Here is a 24123-nt window from a genome sequence, read left to right as displayed (position 1 = left end):
AGCACAGTGGGTAGAGCATTTGCCTTGCATGCGGCCCACACGGCCGATCAGAATTTGATTCCTCCACTCCTCTCGGAGAGCCTGGAAAGCTACTGAGAGTATCTCACTACAAGGCAAAGCTGGCAAGCTACCCGTGATGTATTCGATATGCCAAACACAGTAACAAGTCTCACAATGTTACTGGGCCCGCTGGAGCAAATCGATGAACAACAGGAGGACAGTGACAGTGACTTAATGAGCACGGTATATATTATTAGTAGTCTCAATATTTTATTTCTAAGGATCTTTACTTTGTTTTTTCATTTTAATAAAACTGACATGGTTATCATTAATTTTAAATCCATATTCAAGGCCAAAAATACAAATAAAATTTTAAAAAGTAAGTGGTATATTATTATACATTGCATCAATAGCTATTAGCTGTTGATAAAAATTATAACTTCTCTGAAGTCCTTTGGCATTTTTTTTCTTTAATCTTAGGTGTTTTCTCTTCAATAAAGCCATTTTTGGAATAAGTTATTATTCCGATCATGTGATTTCATCTCCAAGCTGAAATTTCTCTTATTTTGACACAGACACTGAGGTTTTAAACATAGTTTCAAGTTAAGAAAAAGGTCAATTTTATTTTGTTCAGTTTTCTGAAAAACTTGATCTCCCACGAAAAGTCATAGTTCAAGAATGGAGTAATCACTGGCTAGCTCTTCAGGGCCAATTGTAAAACTACTGGGAACATTTGCATTGGTCATTTTTATTTATCACAAGCCTGAAAATGCAGAGTTCTGGAAAAGGTGCCTTTTTGTGTGAACATTGAGTATAGTTTTTTTTTCTTTTAAAAAAGGGCAAGACAAAGGGTCTTGAAGCTTGATTACCAAAAATGGAACACAACGAAGCAAATTGTTATTGAGTAATGGACACTTGACTCATATTAACAGATATTTTAAGGAAATTGCATATCAGTTTTTATTTATATTTTTAGCATTGTATTAAAAGAGCTGCAGTTGCAGCATGGATGGAATTAGAGGATATCAGCTTAGGCAAAATAAGTCAGAAGGAGAAGAACAATAGTAGGTGATCTTAATCATATGTGGATTATAGAAAGTCAATGTAAGAGAATAGACAGTATTGAACAATGACAAAACCTTAGCATTGGAATATCAAATTACCAAATGCTCAGGAGAACAGGGGCAGGAAAAAGGGGAGAAAACCAAACTACTAGACTAGAAGAGAAGTAGGGACAGAGGAAGAGTATCATGGGTCATTTTGGAGGTGGTCGGTGAAGCTGTTTTTGTGTATCGATGCTATAACCTTTAACATTATTGTAACTTCCTCAGCTATAATAATTAAAATAAGAACTAAAGAAAAATAGAATATTTGAATTGTGGAATTACTTGTATTTTATATAGATAAACTTGAGCACTTCTTCTTCCTCTATTTCCACTTCTTTTGGATATACTTATCAGCAGTTCTCTGACCTTGAAAGAGAAAGTTGAGTTCGTTAGAACTCCCTGTGTTTGATAATACAGTTCTTTGAGTTTCTTGAGATGTGTCATGCTTTTCACTTTGAAGTGAATTTCACTGTTATCCTGTTCAACAACTTGGAGTTAAACGTAGTCTTCTTCCTTTTCATCCCTCAAGTCCTTTGAAGGTTTTGCTTTCTGGTCAGACTTGGGGACCACGACTTCACTTGAGTTTTTACACGACTGCAGACTTGGTAGATAGGATCTAGTTTAGAGTAGCTTTCCTTCTACCTTATTATTTTTATTGGCTATAATCTTAATCAGTTTGATTCCTTCTGAGGCTTTATACAAAATAATTTGAATCAATAATTTTTTCTTTGGGAGCCCCTTGGAAATTAATACAAGGGAGCTGTATATATATGTTTTATGTGCACTCACAAGTGGACTTTCTTTGTGAAAGTTTTTAAATGTACACTACAAAATATAATGAACCCCCATATACACATTACAGACATGCTTTTAGCAATATCCTTTCGGTTTTCTCTAATCTGTTCTTTGCATTTTCAAGCTTCTTATCCTTTATTACTGTCCTCCCTTTGGAATACCCTCACTTCACTTCTGGAAAATTAGAAAACATTTTGAACATGGATATAATGTCAACATATTTATAGACAAGCTTTTGTTTATTTATTTTTTAAAGTTGTTCTTGATTATTTTTCACATACAGTATTCCAACACCAATTCAATGACCAATACACTTTTCTACAACCGTTATTTCCAAATTTCCCAGCCCCGGGGCTAGAGTGATAGCACAGTGGGTAGGGCGTTTGCCTTGCACGCAGCCAACATGGCCGACTCAGGTTCGATTCCCAGCATCCCATATGGTCCCCCGAGCACCGCCAGGAGTAATTCCTGAGTGCATGAGCCAGGAGTAACCTCTGAGCATCACCGGATGTGACCCAAAAAGAAAAAAAAAATTTTCCAGCCCCTACCCAGGCCTACCCCAATAGTTGGCCCTAGATAGTTTATTTTATATTGCTTATTAAGTATAATTTGCAAAAAATGATAAAAAAATTTCCCTAGAAGAAAGTGTGTGAAGATTGTTGTATCTCACCCTGGCGCCATTAAACCCTGTATAAGAGATTATTAACATATTGTTACAGGTTAAGGCTGGTGAGTTAATATTTTCTTAACAGAGATTGGTGCATTACTCCTGATATATCAGCAGTGGTGTAGAGTATGGGATGTTACGTGACTGTGCGCTCCAGTAATTCTAAAATTTTGAATGGAGTGATATAATTGGAGTTAAATTTTTAACTGATGACGTTGGTGTCTGGGAGCATCTCTGCAGCTTGTTGACCTCTTCTGAGATTTATTTATGAGTCTCTGGATCATGGCCAGTTCATGAGCTTATATGATGCCAGAGGCAGTTCTTGGTTGTGACTGCCAGGCTCTTGGAAGAACAGGGGGATTTGGGGAGTTTAGCCTATCCCTCACTCTGTGAGAGCCTGGAGATTTCAGTCACATGCCCCACATACCTGAATTTTTCAATAGATTCAATCTGGGTAAAGCTCATCCCAAACCTGTGGAGTCTGGCTGTGAGCATGGTGGTTATTGGAGTGTGGAAGTTTTCAGCTGCTGAGGCTCTGTTTGGTGGGTGGTGGTCTTACCCACCCCTGTTTTTATTCTTTTCTTGTATTTCTTATAAAGTTTTCTTAGATTTATTTGGGGTCGGGGCATATTAAATCATTACCTGGAAAACCATTATGGCATTATTATTTCTAAAATATAAAACACCTGTAAAAGGATGAAAATGAACTACTACCTCAAATCATAGGCAAAAATTAATTTAAAATGCAGAAGAGTTAGATAACTATAAAATAAATGGTAGAAAGTATAATCGGTACACTCTATGCATGAAATTGTCTTCAATGATCTTTGGGGACTTGACTTCAGTGGCTAAGGAAACAAGAACAAAAATAAATAATAGGAGTACATCAAAATAAAAAGCCCTTTCACAGTGAAGTGAACAAACAGTAAAATAAAAAGATGTCCTACTGAATGAGTGACCCTCATACATTGAACTGCAGAGATAATCTCTCAGGAGTATAAATAATTTATAAAACTTAACAACAAAAGTCCACATGTCACTGCTTAAAAATGGAAAAAAAGAACTGAATATGTACTTCAACAGTTACTCAAAGTGGCCAACAGACAAATGAGAACAATGCTTATCTTTACTTATTACTGGAGAAATGCAAATAAAAATACTGTGATGAGATGTTATCTTAGATCTGTGAGGGAAGCCGTGTAACACAAAAACCTAGACATTTCAAATGTTGTTGAGGATATAGAGAAAAGTAACTCTTAGACATGTTTGGTGACATTGTCTGGTCCAGCTTATCTATAGAAATCAGTTTGGAGGTTCCCTAAGATGCAAAAATTATATCATCCATATAATCAATGTAACACCTTTGCTTCTTGGAAACTATCCAAAGAATACATTTTTTTCTTGAAATTATATACACCATTATGTTCAGTTTTCTTTGTGGTGTTATTTATTCTAACCAAGATAAGAAAGCAATCAAGAGGCTGATGTGTGATGAGTAGATGAAGAAGCTGTGGCATACATTCAGAAAGAATAGATACGATTCACTCTATGAAAGATGAAATCTTGTCCATTGTGACGACACTAATGGAGTTAGCAGGTGCTATGCTAATTGAATAAGTCAAGTCATTTGGGACTAGATATATTATGTAGTGATAGTTCAGAGGACAGCTGACCCTGGCACCCTTTATGGTCCTCTGAGCCTCACCAGGAAGTGATCCCTGAGCACAGAGATGGGAGTAGGTCCTGAGTACCCCAAACAAACAACAGTATAGAGAAAAGTGAGAATGAGAAAGAAAAAAAAATGATAATTTCATATATGGAATATAAAGAAAGTAGATTCTGACAAAATTAATTTAAGATAAGCCTTATTGTCACACTACAGCACAGGCTATCAGAGTTCACTAGACTGTGTTTGGTGTGGTGAGCTTGGTATGATAAGTAGTTTTTGAGGAGATAGAGAAAAAGCTCTCAAAGCATATGCAGTGATGTAAGTTAATATTACCTCAACCACAACATCAAATTTAAAAATAGCTGTAGTCTCTTAATAATACATGATAGAGTGTACAAATTTTCTTTGTCATCACAAATGCCTTTTTACATTTTGTTAAGTTATGATCCAACAAGGTCCAAAGTTACAATCTGGAATGATGTCTTTTAATTTATTGTTATAAAACAATTTTCCCTCCCTTTCATTTTCCCTTAATTAGTATATTGGGAGAAAATGGTTTATTTAGCCTTCTTACACTGATTCATTGTTTCATTAGGAAGTTTAAGCGGGTGATTATAATATTAATTATTTTTGTTTAATTAGAATTATTTAATAATGAAAATCATATTTTTTTTCAAAAATGGCAGTAAAAAATCTTGATTGTAATTTTTTAAGTAATGAATTGATTCTTTGGCAACTATCTTCAGAGGAGTTTTCATTTTTATTGTTATTCTGATTTTTATATGTATATGTGCTAATTCAGTGCAGCAGTTATTACTTTTGACAATAAAGGTATTTCTTCTATTCCTCCTGATTTATTTTGGCATGAACTTATTAGTATTTGATGCAGTTTTTTTCTTTTTTAAATATGAAGCAATGACTTCCAGATTCATTATATACTTCTTCAAAATTTTTATTCCTTTTAGTCAGAAGTGGTATTTGGAAACTAAAGTCTAGTAGTAGGAATGTTTGATTATGTAGGGTTATTATTATTTCTGGTCCATGTACTCTCCAGATAGACAAAAGAATAAAGATATTAATCATACAACAATTTTCACATTTTCTTTTGTGGAAGTATATATTTTTTATCAACCAGTTAGCCATTTCATGGTAACAAGCAATAGAAAATAAATTATTGTGAGCCTGCTACAGTGGTAGACTTGAAGGCTGGTTAAGAAAATGGAGACAATGGTGGAGGGAAGGTGACAGTGGTGGTGGGATAGGTTTTGGAATATTAAATGACTAACAAATGCATCACGAACAACTTTGTAAACCATGGTGTTTAAATAAAGTAGGGAAGAGGGGAGGAAATAAAAAAAAAAGAAAAATATTCATCATGCGATCATGTTATTTATTCTTTTTTCTTTCTTTTTTTTTTTTTTGCCTTTTGGGTCACACCTGGTGATGTACAGGGGTTACTCCTGGCTCTGCACTCAGGAATCTCCTAGCAGTGCTTCGGGGACCATATGGGATGCTGGGCATCGAACCTGGATGGGCCACATGCAAGGCAGACGTCCTACCGGCTGTACTATTGCTTCAGCCCCGACATTTATTCTTGCTTGCTTATGTGCCTTCAGTTTTTTTTTTTTGTTATAAAGCTTGGCTGTAAATGAACTAAACAAAATTACTTGTCATGTACAATGTACAAATAATAGTTTACTGTATAATGTAAGATTACTGTGTAAGATTTAAAGTATAGTAAGATTAGCGGAAGCTTACAGATATTTCTTCTCAGTTTTATCTTTAGAATATATGCCACTATGGACTTAATGTTTTAAAAAGGTGTTTTTTGCTGTTTATTTATTTATTTCTGGACTCGTTCTGGCCCACTTTGCTGGGCTGATGCTTCCATGCTCAGGCTCTGATCTGCCACTGTGCAAGCTTGGTGCTGGTCTCCAGGGCCACACCCAGTGGTGCATATGGGATTTTATAGTACAAGGATAGAACTCAGGACCTAGCACATGTAAGTCATGTGCTCCAGCCTTTATTTTATCTACACCTAAAATATTGTTTTAAAATTATCCGACATATACTGAGAAATAGCTCAATCAGCTAACCACACACTTTGCATGACAAAAGCCTTTGTTCTTACCCAGCCTGATTACCTCTAAGTAACACTGAGAGTGACCTCAGAGTATGTTTTAAATTCGAAGGTTGTTTTGGTTTTAGCTTTTCATCTTAATGTTATCTTTCATTTTAAATCATAGAAAATATTATTCTAATATATAAAAAAGTTAAAGAATGTCTTTACATACTAATTCTCTCTACTGTCTCTCCCCCTTATATAGTTTTGATTTCAATATTATAGCCTCTAGTAACATGCTATTTAAGTTTAAATTGGCTGCACTTAATTTAGAAATGCATTTACTTTAAGTATGAGCCACATTACAAGTTTTCTGATTCCCACTAAGTTAATGGGACTCATATCTACTATATGGAAAAGCAGACAGAACATTCCTTTTTGCAGAAAATTCTCTCGTACAGTAGTAAAGGTAAAGGTAAAGGTAAAGGCCCTCCCGTTGATCGTCGATTTGCTCGAGCGGGCCCAGTAACGTCTCCATTGGAGACTTTGTTGTTACTGTGTCTGGCATATCGAATACTCTCGGTAGCTTGCCGGGCTCTCCGAGAGGGGCGGAGGAATCGAACTCGGGTCGGCCATGTTGGCCGCGTGTAAGGCAAACGCCCTACCCGCTGTGCTGTCACTCCAGCCCATACAGTAGTACTATATGGCAATTTTTATTACCTTTTTCCTTATTTCCCCCACTTTCTATTGAACAGACTATATGTACATAGACATATGTATGGTGTATATTTACTTATCTTTTCCCCCAATTTGTTAGGCAAAAGTAAACTTTTTTTCCTGTCCTATGTGTTCTTATACTATACTTTTGTGATTGCTCCATAGCTGTATATACAGCACCTCTTCACTTTTTTTCTAGTTGTGTAATTATTTATTGTGTAAGTATACTAAAATTTATCCACCCAGTTACCTCTTGGTTGGCATTTGGGTTCTATAAACCATCCCACGATTGATAGCCTTGGTTCACATTATATTTACCACTGACTTACTTTCTACTGCTCCATAGCATATTGATAAATGCAAATAAAAATAGTACCTGTTATGAACTCAAGAGTTCTTCAGTTAAGAAACTTCTGAATAGAAGTTAATTTTAAGAGAATATTACAAGATCCAAAACTTGGTGTTTGCAAAGCCGAGTTCTTGTCTGAAGTCTTTGAAGAAAATCCATTTCCAGATTCATTATTGTTGGCATGGATCAGTTCCTTACAATTTTACTACTCAAGTGCCTGTATTCCTGGTGACCTGTAGCTACTCTCAGGTCTTTCTCCAGTGACCCCTTAATCTCCATGGTGGAGAATCACCATCAGGCCAGATCCCTCTAATGCTCTGAATCTCTGATGTTTGTGACCAACTAGAAAAAACTATGTTGTAAAATCACTCATGCTGATGAGATCAAGGCCACCCTAGAAGTTTCCTGTTTTAGACTTAATTATTTAGGACTCAATCACAAAAATCTCTTCACAGCCTTACCTTTCTGGTCTTAAGATCTGAGAATGTTCAGTTTCTTTTAAAATTCTGCCTATCGCATTCATTTTGGATGTATTTTGAGATTGAGGTTACTTGGTTGAAAGATAAATCCATGTGTGATTTGTATATGTTCCCAGTTTTCCATCCATGAGAATAAACCTTTCACATCAATAAAACATTAGTGTCTGAAATTACGAGATAGTACAGTGATTAAGATACATGCCTGGCATGTGCCTGTTCTCGGTTCAATTTCTGGCACCACATGTCCCCTGGACATCTCTGAGTGTAGCCCTCGAGGCCACTGGCACTCCAGATTGGCCTGGGGATCTCTAGCACTGCAGGACCCAAATAACATCACATCCTTGGGTCGTAGTATCCAATCGAAGGTCCTGTTGGCTGAGAATGGATGGTGGGCTCTGGGGCCTCCTGACTACCTCTCTGAGTACCACCCAAAGTCATTACAATGTCTGTTTCCTAGTAGACTTACTCTGTGACCAAAGATTTAGATACGGTCTGACAGGAAAGAAGCGTTATTTACACAATTTTAAACAATTACTTTTTATTGTTCCAAACAGAACAACTCTTTATTTAATGGCCATATGCCTTTCTATTTTTTAAGTGATTGTTCATTATTTTTTCTATTGTTCTATTTGCATTGTTGTTTTCTTCTAAATTTTAGAGACTATGTTTATGTTAGGGCCATGAAGTCGTAATTTTAATAGTCACCTATTGTTTTACTGACTATAATTCCAGTCCCTTCAAACAACTCTTTTAACTTTGTTTTAGTAAATTAAAGGCTGTTCACACAAAATATTATTTTATTCTGACACATGTGATTTTCAACTGCTTTTCTTTTTCTGTCACTTACGTTTCAGTCAACAAAGTCTCCAATGGAGACGTTACTGGGCCCGCTCGAGCAAATCGACGATCAACGGGAGGGCCTTTACCTTTTACCTTTACGTTTCAGTTATTTAAGTGCTATATTAGTGACCCCCCTCCCCGGTTATTTATGTTTTTCAAAAACTTAATTTGAATTAGCTTATGCAGAAGATAAAATTTAAAAAATTTAATGACTTGCATAGCTATCTTGTGTGAAAAATTCAGGAATAAGTGGAAATAGGACTCCTTCCATCACCCTCCCCCATGTGCGCATGAGTGCACACACACATACACACACATACACACACATATATGCACACACTTATGGAGACTGAACTCAGTACAGTTCCATGCATGACAAGTAGAACTCTACCACTAAGCTACATCCTCTGTCATGGAAATGGAATTTGATGCAGTCAACTGCGCATCTGTCTCTTCTGTGCTGATCCCATTCCCCATTACTCCTATATGTGCTTTCCATGTGAGCTCTAGTTAAAGGGATACATGGTGTTCTGGTTGAGAGCTTGTATGGAGTAGACTACCTGGATAAGATTTCTGGTTCTGCCCCTTGGAAATTTTGTTATCTTCTACATCTTAGACCTTGACTTCTATTTTGTTAATGGGGCAGTATCATTTCTTGTTCATGGGTGTTTCGTAAATTAAGTGTATTAAGTGAAGTGTGAAAGTTTGCTTTACTCCCTGACAGAAAAGGAGTTAAGTAATTATTTCCTTGAACTATTGTCATTATATTTCTCTCCTCGTGGTGGCATTATTCATGGAAGACAGCACTGTCATATTCCTGGGCATCACTGTGGTGTTAAAACATAAGTTTTCTGGGGGTGCTTGAATATCATTATTTGTGGTGCCCACACATAACCACAGTGCTTACAGGTTACTGAATGGCAATGCTATGCGATCACACACTCTGGCAGAATTACTTGCGTTGTGTTTGGTGTATGTGGGAGACAGTGATACCTGAGTTCTAGGCATCATGCTTTGAAGGAAGTCACTTTTACCCATGAGCCATCTGTGAGCCCCACAAAATAGAAAAAAATGTATCCTCTCCGTTTTGGAAGCCAGAATGCTGAAATCTAGTATTTTTTAGCATGGTGCTGTTTCCCTGCAAAGCTTTAGGGAGAGAACTTATTGCCTCGTGCAGCTTTGAGTAATTAGGGTATTTTATGAATTGCTGCTTCACATCTCTAGTTTCTGCTTCACTAACACATGGCCTCCTTTTATCTGTTTTATATCTCCCTTTATTTTTCTCTTTAAACTTGTTAATGATAATTAGGGAATCACCATAATGTTGAAATTTATGGTATAGATATACACAATGATTATACTCCACCACCACAGAATTGACATGACCCTCCACTGTTGTTAAATTTCTTCTAGTCTGATTTTATCCTTTCACCTTCTCCCTACTGTTTGGTTATTGGTTCTGTATTCCAGTGCCAGTCGTTTGTCATTTTTTTTCAGTACTGTGTTATTATTTTGAATATATATTCCACAGATATATATATGTGTGTGTATATATATATATATATATATATATATATATATATTGGAGTGATAGCACAGCGGTAGGGCGTTTACCTTGTGCACAGCCAGCCTGGCCAAGCCAGTTTCGATTCCTCCGCCCTTCTCGGAGAGCCTGGCAAGCTACTAAGAGTATCTTGCCCGCATGGCAAAACCTGGCAAGCTACCTATTACATATTCAATATGCCAAATACAATAACAACATGTCTTAAAAATGGAGGTGTTACTGGGCCCACTCGAGCAAATCAATGAACAATGGGAGGACAGTATTTGTTTTGTTTGTTGTTTATATTCCACAAAAGAGTGAAATGATCTGGTACCTGTCCTATTTCTGACTTATTTCTCTTAGTGTGATACCCTTCAATTCTGTTCATGTTGCAGCAAGCTGCACAATTTTGTCTTTTCTTACAGCTGCATAGTATTCTTATATATAATAAGAATAGTTGGTGGGAGTAAGCAGAGAATCTCTGTCCCTGGGTCCGTTGAGCCTGGAGTCCAAGGCCTCAGAGTTCCACTTATCTTATTCTGTGGGGCTTCAGTCGTATGTGAATCTCAGCCGAAGCGGCCGCACAGATCCGGAAATCGTCCTGGAGTGTGGCAGCGGCTGGGTAGTGGAGGTAGTGGCTCTGGGCACATCTCTTTGATTCCACTGTTCTTTCTGCATTAACATATGCCTCAGAGACCTGGGCCCTACGCAAACAGGATGAGACCACTATTCGGGTCTCCCAAAGAGGAATTGAAAGAGCTATGCTTGGAATATCACGTTTCACCCAAATAAGAGAAAGAATCCGGAGTTCCAACCTCCGTCTACGATCAAGAATCAGGAATGCTGCCTCGTTTGCCAAGGCGTCAAAAATCAGATGGGCTGGTCACGTAATGAGATTTAGAGACGACCACTGGACTAGAGCTGTTACCTACTGGATTCCATGGGATGTCAAAAGACCGTGTGGCTGCCCACCTACCAGATGGTCAGACTTCTTCATCAAGATCATGAATGATTGGTTTGAGGCTCTTCGTGTTCCTAGAACGAACAGACGCCATTGGGCTACACTAGCACGCGACAGGGACAAATGGAGACATTACTGGCGCCCGCTCGAGCAAATTGATGATTAACGGGAAGTCAAGTGATCAATAAGAATAGTATTCTTATCAGATATTTATACTTCTTTGATCCATTCATCTGTAGTTGGACATTTGCTTTGTTTCTGCATCTTGGCAGTTGTACTGTGTTGCAATGAACATTGGTGTGCATACATCCTTTTGAATTATTTTTTTCCTTCTATTTTTCTAAGAAGGCATCATTAGATTGTATGCTCACTTAAGTAATCTGTGGTTGTGTCAGGATTTAGTTACTACTGGAAAGAGCCTACTTCCTAATAGGGTAAGAGTCATAGATTCTGTTGATTGTTATGTAGAATGATATTTGGGGGGAGGTTTCCATTTAATTAAATTCATCTCTAAACAAAAAAGTGTTTCTACCTACCACTCAGCTGTAGAGTGAATGTTATACAACCACAAAAATTTGTATTTGAACTTAATTCTTAATGAGATAGCATCTGAATCTGGGAAGATTAGTAGGTGATTACTGCTCTTTGAAAGTGGGCCCTAGAAAAATCCTTTACTTCCTCTTTCATGTGAAGAATTGGCAAGAAGGCTGATGATCACAACCCAAGAGCTGCCACCATGCCTATAGCTGGTCTCTACCACTTTATGTCTGGGCTCCACAGAAATGCCAAATGCCTGAAAATTTCAGGTACAACAGGTGTTTTTGGCTGAAAACCCTTGACCACCTTGAAGTGGGGATGAGCTACCTCCCTCCACTGCCCTGTACAGGGAAGCCCAGGCAGCCACACACACATTCCATGACCATTGCCATGTAAACTTATCTATAGGCCCTGCTTCAGAGACTCATGATTAAATTTCAAAATAAATTCAACTAGAAGCAGAAATTTCTTGGATACACTGGTTCCCAGCTGAGATTTCTGGGTGTGACCTTGGGAGGGAGTGGTTCAAGTCCCTGCCCTGCTAAAGCGATGACAGCTGCATTTACAACAGCTGCCACTATGCTTATAGCCATGCCAACAGCTTCTGCCATGCCTATGCCACCACCACCTCATGATTGAGCATTAGAGAGATCCTAAACTGAAAATTTCGGGCACACTACGTTTTTATGTATTCATTTATTTGGTTGAAAACTCCAAGCTTTTTTGGAGGTGTGCTGGGTGACCTCTTCCCACGCCCTTGTATTTCCAGAAGGCCTAGCAGCCACACCTACATCCCACCATGACCACCATGTAAGTCCAGTGCCCAGTTAGATATTCTGGATTTTCTGGAGTCCATTGTCATGATCACGATATCTCCAAACTTTGCAATACTAGTATCCCATGAGGAGCACAACAGATTGGATAGGAATGTTATGTAGAAGCCAACTAAGCTCCATTAACAAAAACATTAACACAAAAGGCTCAACTAGCAACAGCTTAGGGTTTATTCCACTGCTTAATAAACTCTCCAACAAGGACTTAATGTGCCATAGTGAGATATCCACAGTTTTCACAAATTTTCTTTTACTGAAGTATTTTTTGATTGTTAGTCATTTAGCAGTAGCAAGCAATATAAAATAAGCTATTTTGCACCTGCTGTGGAGGCATGCTTGAGGGATATTTGGGAAAATCGGGACAGTGGTGATGGATTGGGTTTGGAATATTGAATGCCTGTAACAAATACATCATGAAAAACTTTGTAAACCACAGGGTTTAAGTAAAGTACAGGATTAAAAAAATGCATTTAGGTTAAGGAAACAAACGATTCTCCCTATTTATGGTATCTATAGCCTTTGTGAAAGAGAACATTAAAATATATGAGGTTACAAAAAAAAAGCCAACTATCTGTCAACTAGAAAGTGGATTCTTTCAGCAGTCACAAAATATTGTGGAGTCCTGATTTGGATTTCCCAGACTCCAAAACTATGGAGTTCAGTTTCCTTTGTAAATAATGTACCTCATATATGGTATTCTGTTGTACCAGCAATCATAGTCTAAAATACTTCCTACTTTGAATATCCTGAAATGAAGGATCTTAGAGGCTGATTTTTATCAATGTTTATTGACTAACAAGCCAGTTTTAATTAGTGTAGTTGGAAGAGTATTGATATTATGATTGACTTTCCCCTCACCAATCACTTTCTTCCATAAAAGGGATTAAATAGCACAAACATGACCATTAGTACAGCAGTACAGTTGTGATCAGTAGGCACTCATACATGTTTTACTTATGTAGAATGGATATTCCAAGTCTTTGTTTCATTCTTGCCCACTAGATTATTGAATATATTCCCATGCTGGATTATTTTCTTTCAGAAGACTGAACTTCACACTCAAGTTTGCAAATACAAAGTGGTTATCCATCATGTATATTTTTTTCAGGATAGAATTACTTCTCTAAAAATTTCTTCACATCATTGATAGATTGATGCAATTTCCCTTCTATTAGTATGTTTGTAATACCATTTTTATTTCTTACATTTAGTATCTAGGTTCAGAGCTAGAGCTTCAAAATCTGAGATTTCACTTATAGTGAATCTTACAGTCTAAATTCAGCATCATATTTAGATAGCTGTGCAGATATTTAGACACTTATACTAGTTATGTGAGAGTGAAGAGAAATCTCTGTAGAATTAAGTTGCCAGTCTCTTTTAGGTAAAATAAATCTAGTTATCGCTTCGATTTTTTATTCTGTGAAAAATAACCATGGGGAAAAACCTGCATTAGTTTTAATAGATCATTTCTTAAAAATTGTAATTTTTTTTTCTTTTTGGGTCACAATTGGCATTGCAGAGGGGTTACTCCTGGCTCATGCACTAAGGAATTATTACTGGCAGTACTCAGGGGACCATATGGGATGCTGGGAATCGAACCCAGGTCAGCCTTGTGCAAGGCAAATGCCCTACCTGCTGTGCTATCACTCCAGCCCCCCCAAAATATAATATTTTTTAGCTAGTAAAAATAACTGCTGTTTTAAGACCCACATAACCAATACATTTCTCCAAATGTCTACTGCAAAGACTGCTTACTAATGTCCAGCTTTATGGGTAAGGCAAGAGAATTTTGTGACTGTGTTACCATCTTAGTCTGGACTGTAAGATTGTAGAAATTGGGAAAGAGATGGAGAGAGAGGTTGGACAATTAACGAAAATATGGAACTCAAACTGGGACTTGCTTATCTTAGTTTGAAGGTTTGAAACAAAAAATAGCCTTTATGTTATACATGGCTACAAAATTTTATTTTAATACCATGTTAGTTTATTATCAGGAAGCTTATTTAATATTAACCGATAATAATCTCCTGAGCTGGTACTATTATACACTTCCCAAGATATCTGTTGAATGGTAAATGCATTCCTAATTGTTGGGTATAAACTATTTCTAAGTAAGTTTGCCCTAGATCAGATTTAGCACTGTAGCACTGTCCTCCCATTCATCGATTTGCTTGAGTGGGCACCAGTAACATATCCATTATGAGACTTGTTGTACACCACAAGTAGCTTGCAGGCTCTCTTGTGTGGGAGGGATACTCTCAGTAACTGGCTGGGTTCTCTGGGAGGGATGGATGAATCGAACCCCAGGTCGGCCATGTGCAAGGCAAACACCCTACCCGCTGTGCTATTGCTCCAGCCCCTGGTCCTGATTTAAGGGAAAAAAATATTAAATTACTGTGAATTGCAAAGTTAAGAAGATATTAATGTTTGAGTTTCAGGTATCAGTGTTCCTACAACAATTCCTTCACCAATGTCCACTACCCTCCACTATTGCTACCTGCGTCTGTGGCAGATGTTTTTCTCTTCCACTATTGCCCTGTTGTCTCTTCTAATTTATCCACCCACCTTAATCCCATGCCAGTGGCAAGCTTCTTACTGACGACCAGTTATTCTGCTCTTTGTTTCTATTGCCTTTAGGCATTTGATATTCCCCCTACCAAGTTTCTTTATATCCCAAATCTGACTATGATGCTGAGTCTGTTCCTCACCCTCTGACTGAGTCACTCAACAAGATACTCTCCAGATCCACTCAGAGAGCAGTGAATTGCATCACTTCATCTGTTCTTCTGGCCAACTAGTATTCCATTATGTTTTTCTGCCATAGTTTTTTTTTTCAAAGTCCAGTTTTAGCTAAGTTTTGATGAGTATTTTTCAAATTAAAAAAATTAAGTTTATTTTATTGTAGAAAAAAAGTCACAACTATTGACAGTTCTAGAATTAAAATTGATTAGATAAAAAACTAATATTAAAATCAATAGGGATTCAATAAGAGAGAGAGAACAAAAGGGAATGCCCTGCCCACAGAGGCAGGGTAGGACGGGGGGATCGGGGGTGGGGGGGATACTGGGATCCGTGGTAGTGGGAAATGGGCACCGGTGGAGGGATGGGTATTTGATCATTGTATAATTGAAACCCAAGCACAAAAATGTGTAAGTCTGCAACTGTACCTCATGATGTCTCACTATTAAAAATTTTTTACTTAAAAAAAAAGAAACAAAAAAATCAGTAGGAATAGAAAACCCATTTATGTGAAAATTATTATATTTGATCTCAGGATTTGCCAGACACATTAACAACAAAGTCTCCAATGGAGACATTACTGGGCCCGCTCGAGCAAATCGATGATCAATGGGAGGGCCTTTACTTTACTTTTACTTTAGGAGGTGTCAGAGACTAGGGGATCTATGGTCTGGACCAAAGAGGTTGCTGTGGGAGGTGGGCGTGACTGCTGGAACTTTCAGACATATGGGGGGCTGGGAAGGGACTACCCACCTAACTGAAAAATCACCAGAGTTCTCAGCCTGGATACTGGGTAACAGAAATTATTTGCAGATTGGCATGTCTGTAGAGAATATTCATGACGTGATAAAACTGAGCCCTTGGTGTGACTATAGTGGTGGGGTGAGGGTGCAGCTGCCAACACCTTGACTGAATGGATTTCTGCTGCCTAGGTGTACTCCAGAGTTTTCAGTTTTGGGGACCTGTCATTCCATTCCACGTATTTTATCTGCTTGGCCTGCATCTTCTGGGACATTTATTTGGGAATTGGTGGTCTAGGGTCAGTGTGTGAGTCTATATGGAAGTACCTGTCATTTTTTAAAAAAAAATTTATTATTTCTTTCTTTTGCAAATAAATTTCATTTCCTTCTACTAATGTAATAGGATTTTTGTACATAATTCATGCGGTCCTCAATAAAAGTTATGTGACTTTACTTGCTAGCAGAGTCTTCTTCCTTGTACCCCATTCACTGCTGAAATATCTTGAAGTTTGCTGGAGGGTACAAGTTTCTTGCTCAGGAAAATGAGCATCAAGAGAGAGAAGACTTAGCTGTGAATAAATCTTTTAGGATGGGGTGGGATGGGAGTGCTGTGGCCTAAAGAAAGTGTCCTGCAGGTAGGTAGGCACTTTGACTTGCAAGTGGTCAAACCAGGTTTAATCCCCTATACATATGTATGGTCCCCCTAGGAGTGATTACTGATTGCAGAGCTAAGAGTTAGCCCTGAGCACTTCTGGATGTGGTCCCAATTCCCACCCCCTCAAAAATGTTTCTTAGGATGGTTCACAAAGATATACACAAAGCAAGGGTGTTAGAGAAATATTTTTATGAAGTACATAAGGTCTGTGTGGAATTGTGTGGAAGCCTTAAATTGTCAGTGCTTAAACTAGAGACACAGCCAGGTTCTCTTTACACTTGCATCAGTAATTTTTAAGACTGACTGCACATTGCAACAACTTGGGGAGCTCTTAAAAAGAATTTAATGCCAGAATACAATTCTCAGGAGAAGTGACTTAATTGGTCTGGGATAGAGCCTTGTCATTTGTATGTATATTTAAAGTTCCCAGGGTGATTCCAGCATTCACCACAGATTTCGCTGGAAACCACAGACTTACATGAGTGGACACTATTTTGAAATATCTCAAGTAGTTCATGGATAAATTACTCCAATTCACTTTTATTTTTTCATATTTGTTGATTTCATGCATGTTTTACAAATATTTTACATTTTTTGTAGTTTAGAATTGAATAATTGCATTAGCTGATCATATAATACTGGAATGGGTGTATAAGTTCATGGTTCAATATTTTGGCCAAACATTAATTGATTTGTTTATACAACTTTTGTGCATCTTAATATGTGGGGTACAGCCAGGCTTATTAATTCAGGATCTATGAGATGTGAGTCTTAGGTATTTAATAATATGATTTATTTATTGCAACTTCTTTGGTAGTTCTAATGTGAAGGCAAATTTAAGACCGATAAATAGAGGTAAAATTTTGTTGTGTTCCATCAAATGACTTTAGTGAAGCACAGTTTTTCTTTCTTTTTCAGGATATTATTGATAGAATTATAATATTGAATTCAGATGCCAAGATTCATTCTTTATTCAACTATGAACAATCACACATCTTTGGTCTAAGGTAAAGTATTAAATTTCTCTTCAAGGTAAAGTATTAATTAAATTTCACCTCAGAGATATTCTTTGTTCCAAAAACAGTTAATTTATGTTCTATATATCCCTAAGTATTTAAAATAGGATCATTTAAAAAATGTACATTTAAAAGTAATTTGTCTTTTTTCATTCTTATAAGGTAAGTTGTAGCCATTAGGGTTTTTTTTTTTTGTTGTTGTTGTTGTTGTTTTTCTCTTTGGGTCACACCCAGCCGATGCTCAGGGGTTACTCCTGGCTCTGCACTAAGGAATCACTCCTGGCGGTGCTTGGGGGACCATATGGGATGCTGGGAATCGAACCCGGGTTGGCGGCATGCAAGGCAAATGCCCTATCCACTGTGCTATTGCTCCAGCCCCGCCATTAGGTTTTTATATTATGTTCTTTGTGGTTTTTAGATTCTGTATTATTATTATTGTTTTCTAATTTTGCTCAATTTATGAGATGTATTTTGTGCACAGTTCAGTTTATTTATGAGTTTACTGAGGCTTCCTTGTATTGTCTTAGAAAAGTATTTATTATTCATTGTAACACCAGAATTTGCAGAACTGTTTATAATACAGTTGTTTCATGTGCACGATGTTTCAGTACAAGTCCCACCACCAATGTGACCTTGCCTCCACCAGCGTCCCCAGTTTCCCTACCACCCCCCAAGCCTGAGCTCTCAGAAGAGACATAAAAAATTTACTTTATATTGCTAGTGCCACAAAATGGCAAATGTTAATTAGAAATACCAAAAATGGATTGATAAAATCAATTTGTGATAGCTATTATATCTCACAGTGATGTTACTGAAACTATTATTTGGGAATTTACTGAACTGGTTGTTGATACTGGTTGAGTCTTCTGTGTTATTATTTTTGCTCATTGAGCTTAGTTGGCTTCTATACAACTTTCCCATCATATTTGCAGTGCTTCTATTGGACTGTAAATACTGAGAAATTTAGAGGAGGTGTGTCGCCAGGTAAAGGTAAAGGCCCTCCAGTTGTTCATCGATTTGCTTGAGTGGGCCCAGTAACGTCTCCATTGGAGACTTTGTTGTTGTGTCGCCACTTTTGAGGCTATGATTCAAGAGCTGTAGAATTGGGGGCCATTTTTATGATGAAAGAAACTGGGTATGGTATCTGTTATTCTCTGCTAGAAAAAAGGGGATCCACCTGTCCCTATTCTGAGAAGGCCATATAGTTTTCAGTCTGGAGATCATAGACCTGATAAAATTTCTTAACTTACCTGAGATGACTAGGTGGTTTAGTGGCGTGCTCTCCCTGTATTGGTTTTATATAGGAATCCTGCCTAAATATAGACTTAAAATGGACAGGAATTAGACGGTTTATCTTGATGCCCTAATTTTTTTCAATTTTTTTAGTCATTTTTTAACATTAGTTTTCTGAGTTGTACATTTTTCAGTTTTATTTTGTGTTCATTGCCATTCCATTTGACATTTGGATGGTGATGGAAGAGAGATAGGGTATTAGAAGTATTTGTACCACAGAGATTCATAAAATTTCTTAAATAATATGTTTAGAATAATGTCTATATCTAATAGTAACTACATATAAAAGCAGATGAGTTAAGAAGGTTTTTTTTTTTTTGCTTTTTTGGGCTACACCCAGCAATGCACAGGGGTTACGCCTGGTTCATGCACTCAGGAATTCCTCCTGGCCGTGCTCGGGGGACCACATGGGCTGCTGGGAATCAAACCTGGGTTGGGCCGTGTGCAAGGCAAACACCCTACCCGCTGTGGTATCACTTCAGCCCCCCCCTTTTTTTTTAATTTATCAGTTTGTGATTCTTTGTCATCCTTTTCCCTAGCACAGGAATATTCAGATTTGAGGGGTTTAGTCAGAATTCTCAGCCAAGAAATAAAGCTATTACTTTTCTAAAATCAAAGTTCTTTGATGAACTCATATGTGTATATGGGTGTTATTTATGTATATATAAATTATCACTGTATCACTCACTGTCATCCCATTGTTTATCAGTTTCCTCGAGCATGCATCAGTAACATCTCTATTCACCCTAGCTTTGAGATTTTAGCAAGTGCCACATTGGAGTATCTTTCTGGGTAAGGGGAATGATACCCATCATTGTTACTGGGTTTTGGCATATCGAATATGCCTCGGGGAGCTTGCCAGACTGTTTCATGTGGGCAGGATACTCATGGTATCTGCCTACCAGGGTTGTCCAACAATGAGAACTAGACAATAAGAGGTCTCAAGGCCGAGAATGCAGTGGCGTGCTTCCGGGAGCGTGGTTTTATAATCTCTGGGTCTTGGCCATGCGTTGTTCTCTTCTGGGAGCTTGGTTTTATAGACTCTGGCAGAGTCTCCTGCCCCAGCACCTGGCTGTCTTCACCAAGGTCCCTTGGAGGGGGGCGGGTTGAGTTTCCCTCCCCTCCCCGAGCAGAGCCCTGGCAGCTGAAGACCTCCAGAACCAGCCAAAGCCATGCTTAAGACCACTCTCCACACGCTCGGATGAGCCTCACGCATGAAGGAACTGGCAGAGGAACCCAGGTGTGTGGGACCTGGGGCTGAGATCTCAAAGTCTGTTCAGATTGGGACTGGGCCTTCTCCACCCAGATCTTCTAGTAGCTAGGCTTTACACCCACCAACTGCCCCTGGCACAGTGTAATATGAATCATATATAAAATAAATATATATTATTGGTATGTATATATATGTGTGTGTTTATATATATGTGTGTGTATATATATATAAATGTACATACGCATATATTATTGGGGAGCACTTCCAAGCAGCATTCCACCATTGCCATTTCCTCGACTGGTCCATTGATTCAATGTTAGTATTGATATAGTGCTGCAAGTGCCCTGGGCTTTCAGATATTATCTAGATCACCTGAAGAGTGCTTGGGGGCATCTATATGGTCATACATGCAGTACTTGCGGGCCTTTAGGGTTATAGTTGATGAAGCTCAGGGAACCATAGGATCACATCCTGTGACTTGAACTGTCCTTAGATCTCTAAGCTATCTCCAACCCTCTGATGACAGCATCATAGATCTTTCTCAAACTTTTATCCTTCATGAATAGCTGGATTTTTAATTTTAGACTTTATAAATTAAAAAGATAAAGACAGATACTATAATTCCTTAGATCATGTACCCTTTATTTCTAAATATGTTTTAACATTGTTTTAATTTTCAGCATGTAGCATCAAATACATCATATATCTAGCAATGATGGAAATACTAGAAAAAAACAATTTAGAACATACTTTTACATAGCAAGTGTATTGGAGTTTTGAATTATTAGAAAACAGATTTTTCTCTCTTATCTATATTTTGTGTACGTTTCTCTTTTTATATTTTAAAGATTGGTATTTTTCTCTGGTATTCTACTACCAAAAATTGTTAGCAAAAATATTTTATTACTTCATATAAAAACTACCTAAGAAGTAAATGTTGCCGGGAATAATGTGCATTAATTTGCATCATGTCTGTTTTCTCATATTATCCAAATGTAGTCATTCCATTCTACAGTCGGGAGTTTGTCATCTGTTGTTGATAAAGTGGAGCAATTGGGTAGAGTAGTTAGTAATGTGAAGTCTGGAACAATCTTCTGTTTAGAAGTTTTGCGAGGTGGAATCTGTTCTCCGGTTGTAAAGTGGAGGATAATTATTTTCCCTTACAGATTTATGAAAATTGAGTATGAAAAATTAAATGGTCTTATAACAGTTCTTGGCACATTATAAACCCTATAAAGATGTTAGTAATAGACACAGCACTGTGTTGTTGGTGTTGCTTGCTGGATGTTTGCCCTTCATGTTTTCAGTATCAAAGTAGACTTTCCCATGGTGCCAAGTAAATTTTCATGTAAAAGAATCTGCGTCCAAAGATGAAGTCATGAAATTTGCTCAAAGGTAATGGTCATGGAGAGTATCATGCTAAGTGAAATGAGTTAGAAAGAGAGGGACATAGTATAGAATGACTATACTCATTTGTGGAATACCATAATATGTGGAATAACATAAAATAATATAATATGAAACTGACACCCAAGGACAGTAGAGACAAGGGCCAGAAATATTATTCCATGGTTGGAAGCCTGCCTCACAAGCTGCAGGAGAAGGCAGATGGAATAGAGAAGGGATCACTAAGTCAATGATGGTTGGAGGCATTGTTCAGGATAGGGGATGTGTGCTGAAAGTAGATAAAGGGCCAAACATGATAGCCTCTCAGTATCTGTATTGCAAACCGTAATGCCCCAAAATAGAGAGAGAGTATGGGGGAAATTTTCTGCCATAGAGGCAGGGGGAAGGGTGGGATTAGGGGCTGTACTGGGAATATTGGTGGTAGGAAGTGTGCCCTGGTGAAAGGATGGGTGTTCGATCATTGTATGATTGAAACTCAAACATGAAAGTTTTGTACCTGTATCTCACAGTGCTTCAGTATAAAAAGAAAAAAAGAAAAAAATGTACATCCAGACAAAGAAAATGGACAAAATAACTTCCTTAGAAAAAATATTTTAATTTCATATGTCTTTGAAAAGATTTTAACAGCAAATTAATTTCATTGTATTTTGCATCCTAGTCATGCAACACTTTACCACAAGTATAAGTTTTATTATTTTTAAAGCTTGATAGTGCTTAATTTTTCTATTTATCTTTCTATTAATTTCAGTAATTGGGGTACAGTACTTGTCATTTAAATCAGTGCCTTGTATTATGTAAATCTTTTATTTTTTCATTTTTTGTATTTTTACTGGTAATATAGGGGGTATTGCTATTTATTCAGTCACTGTTTACACTAACTGAACCAGTCATGACTCCATAGTATTCTTTATTTTTTAATTTTTTTATTGAATATCCATGAGATGTAGCACTGTAGCACTGTTTTCCCATTGTTCATCGATTTGCTCAAGCGGGCACCGGTAACGTCTCCATTGTGAGACTTGTTACTGTTTTTTGGCATATTGAGTATGCCACGGGGACCATGACAGGCTCTGCTGTGTGGGTGGGATACTCTTGGTAGCTTGCCATGCTCTCCAGAGGGATGGAGGAATTGAAACCAGATCTGCTGCATACAAGGCAAATGCCCTACCTGCTGTGCTATTGCTCCAGCCCATCCATGAGAAAGACGATTACAAAGCTGTTTATGATTGAGTTTCAGTCATACAATGATCCAAACATCCCTCCACTAGTGTACATTTCCTATCAGCAATGTCCCCCATTTCCTCCTCACCATTCCCCACCATCCCACCCCCACCCCCAGCTTCCCTCTATGGCAGGCACTTTTCTTCTTTCTCTGTTACTCCTTTTCCTTTTGTGCATTATGATTTGCAATACAGGTACTAAGGGGTCATCTCATGTTTGGCACTCATAATTTTTATCAAGACAGTAAGGCTGGAGTAGCTTTTTAAGTAGGTGTCCGCTTTGGGGTGTATATGTGACTGTTGAGGCTTCTGGAAGTGGGAGGTGGGGGGAAGGAGCTCATTCCAAACCTGAGAAAGCCTGGAGATTTCAGTCACAAAACACACATACCTTAATTTTTGGCAGATGATATCTTGATGAAGTCTGTCCAGAGACAGTGGAGTCAGACATGGCAGTGATTTTGGATTGTGGAAGCAAGCGGCTGCCAGAGGCTCCAGGCTGACCCCGTTTCCCATGTACCTTGGTCTATTTGGCCTTGTGCATGTCGGAGATTAACTATGGCTTTTGATCTCTTTCAAGATTTATGGGTCTCTGAAGCAAGGCCAGTAGAAGAGCTTACATGGTGGCACTAGAGTTGATTCATGGAGGTGACTATTGGTGCTCCAAGAGTATAGGGAATTGAGGGGAAGTAAACCACCCCAACTTCAAGAAAGCCTTACAATTTCAGCCATAAAACACGCATATCCAAATTTTCAACAGATTAATATCTTAGTGAGGTCTGGCCTAAGGTGGTAGAGTGTGGCCAGGGGTATGACAGTGATTTTGGATTGTGGGAGCAAGAGGCTGCCAGTGGCTCTGCTTGGGTGGGTACCAGGCTAACCTGCATCTCTCTGATTTACCCTGGTCTGTTAGTCTTGCATGAGTCCAAGATTAACAGTGGCTTTTGATCTCTTTTGAGATTTATTTATAGTCTCTGAAACAAGTCTGATAAATGAACTCATATACGTGAGACAGTGGTGGTTTGAAATATGGTTCCAATGTATCTAATTTTGGCCATTTAATTTCTTAGAGAACTTGATCCCGAGTTGTTGGGGTCCGGCCAGAGGCACAGCAGCAATAGTAATATTTTCATTCAGTTTTTGTTTTAATTATGTGATCATCATATCATTCCTTTCATTAGATCTTTCAGTGCATTTTACTTTCATATGTAGTGTTGTTTTAGTAACTTTATTTTTCCTTGGTTTAAAAAGTAGCATGGTAGGGCCGGATCGATAGTACAGTGGG

The 24123-nt window shown here is 37.9% G+C and overlaps 1 protein-coding gene across 1 annotated transcript in view; it reads left to right on the top strand.

The window, feature by feature from the left end:
* The window catches only part of TBC1D32 (TBC1 domain family member 32), a 332745-nt gene that overhangs the window by 119655 nt on the left and 188967 nt on the right, over positions 1-24123 (top strand). The window contains exon 22 of the mRNA XM_056125154.1: positions 17611-17699. Within this exon, the coding sequence (XP_055981129.1) occupies positions 17611-17699 (89 nt within the window). The remainder of the gene's footprint in view (positions 1-17610; positions 17700-24123) is intronic.

Source organism: Sorex fumeus, unplaced genomic scaffold (assembly GCF_029834395.1).
Source record: "Sorex fumeus unplaced genomic scaffold, SorFum_2.1 ptg000054l, whole genome shotgun sequence".
In the NCBI taxonomy this organism is placed as follows: domain Eukaryota; kingdom Metazoa; phylum Chordata; class Mammalia; order Eulipotyphla; family Soricidae; genus Sorex; species Sorex fumeus.
Note: the sequence above shows the minus strand (reverse complement) of the source record. Positions and strands in the feature narration are given on the sequence as shown.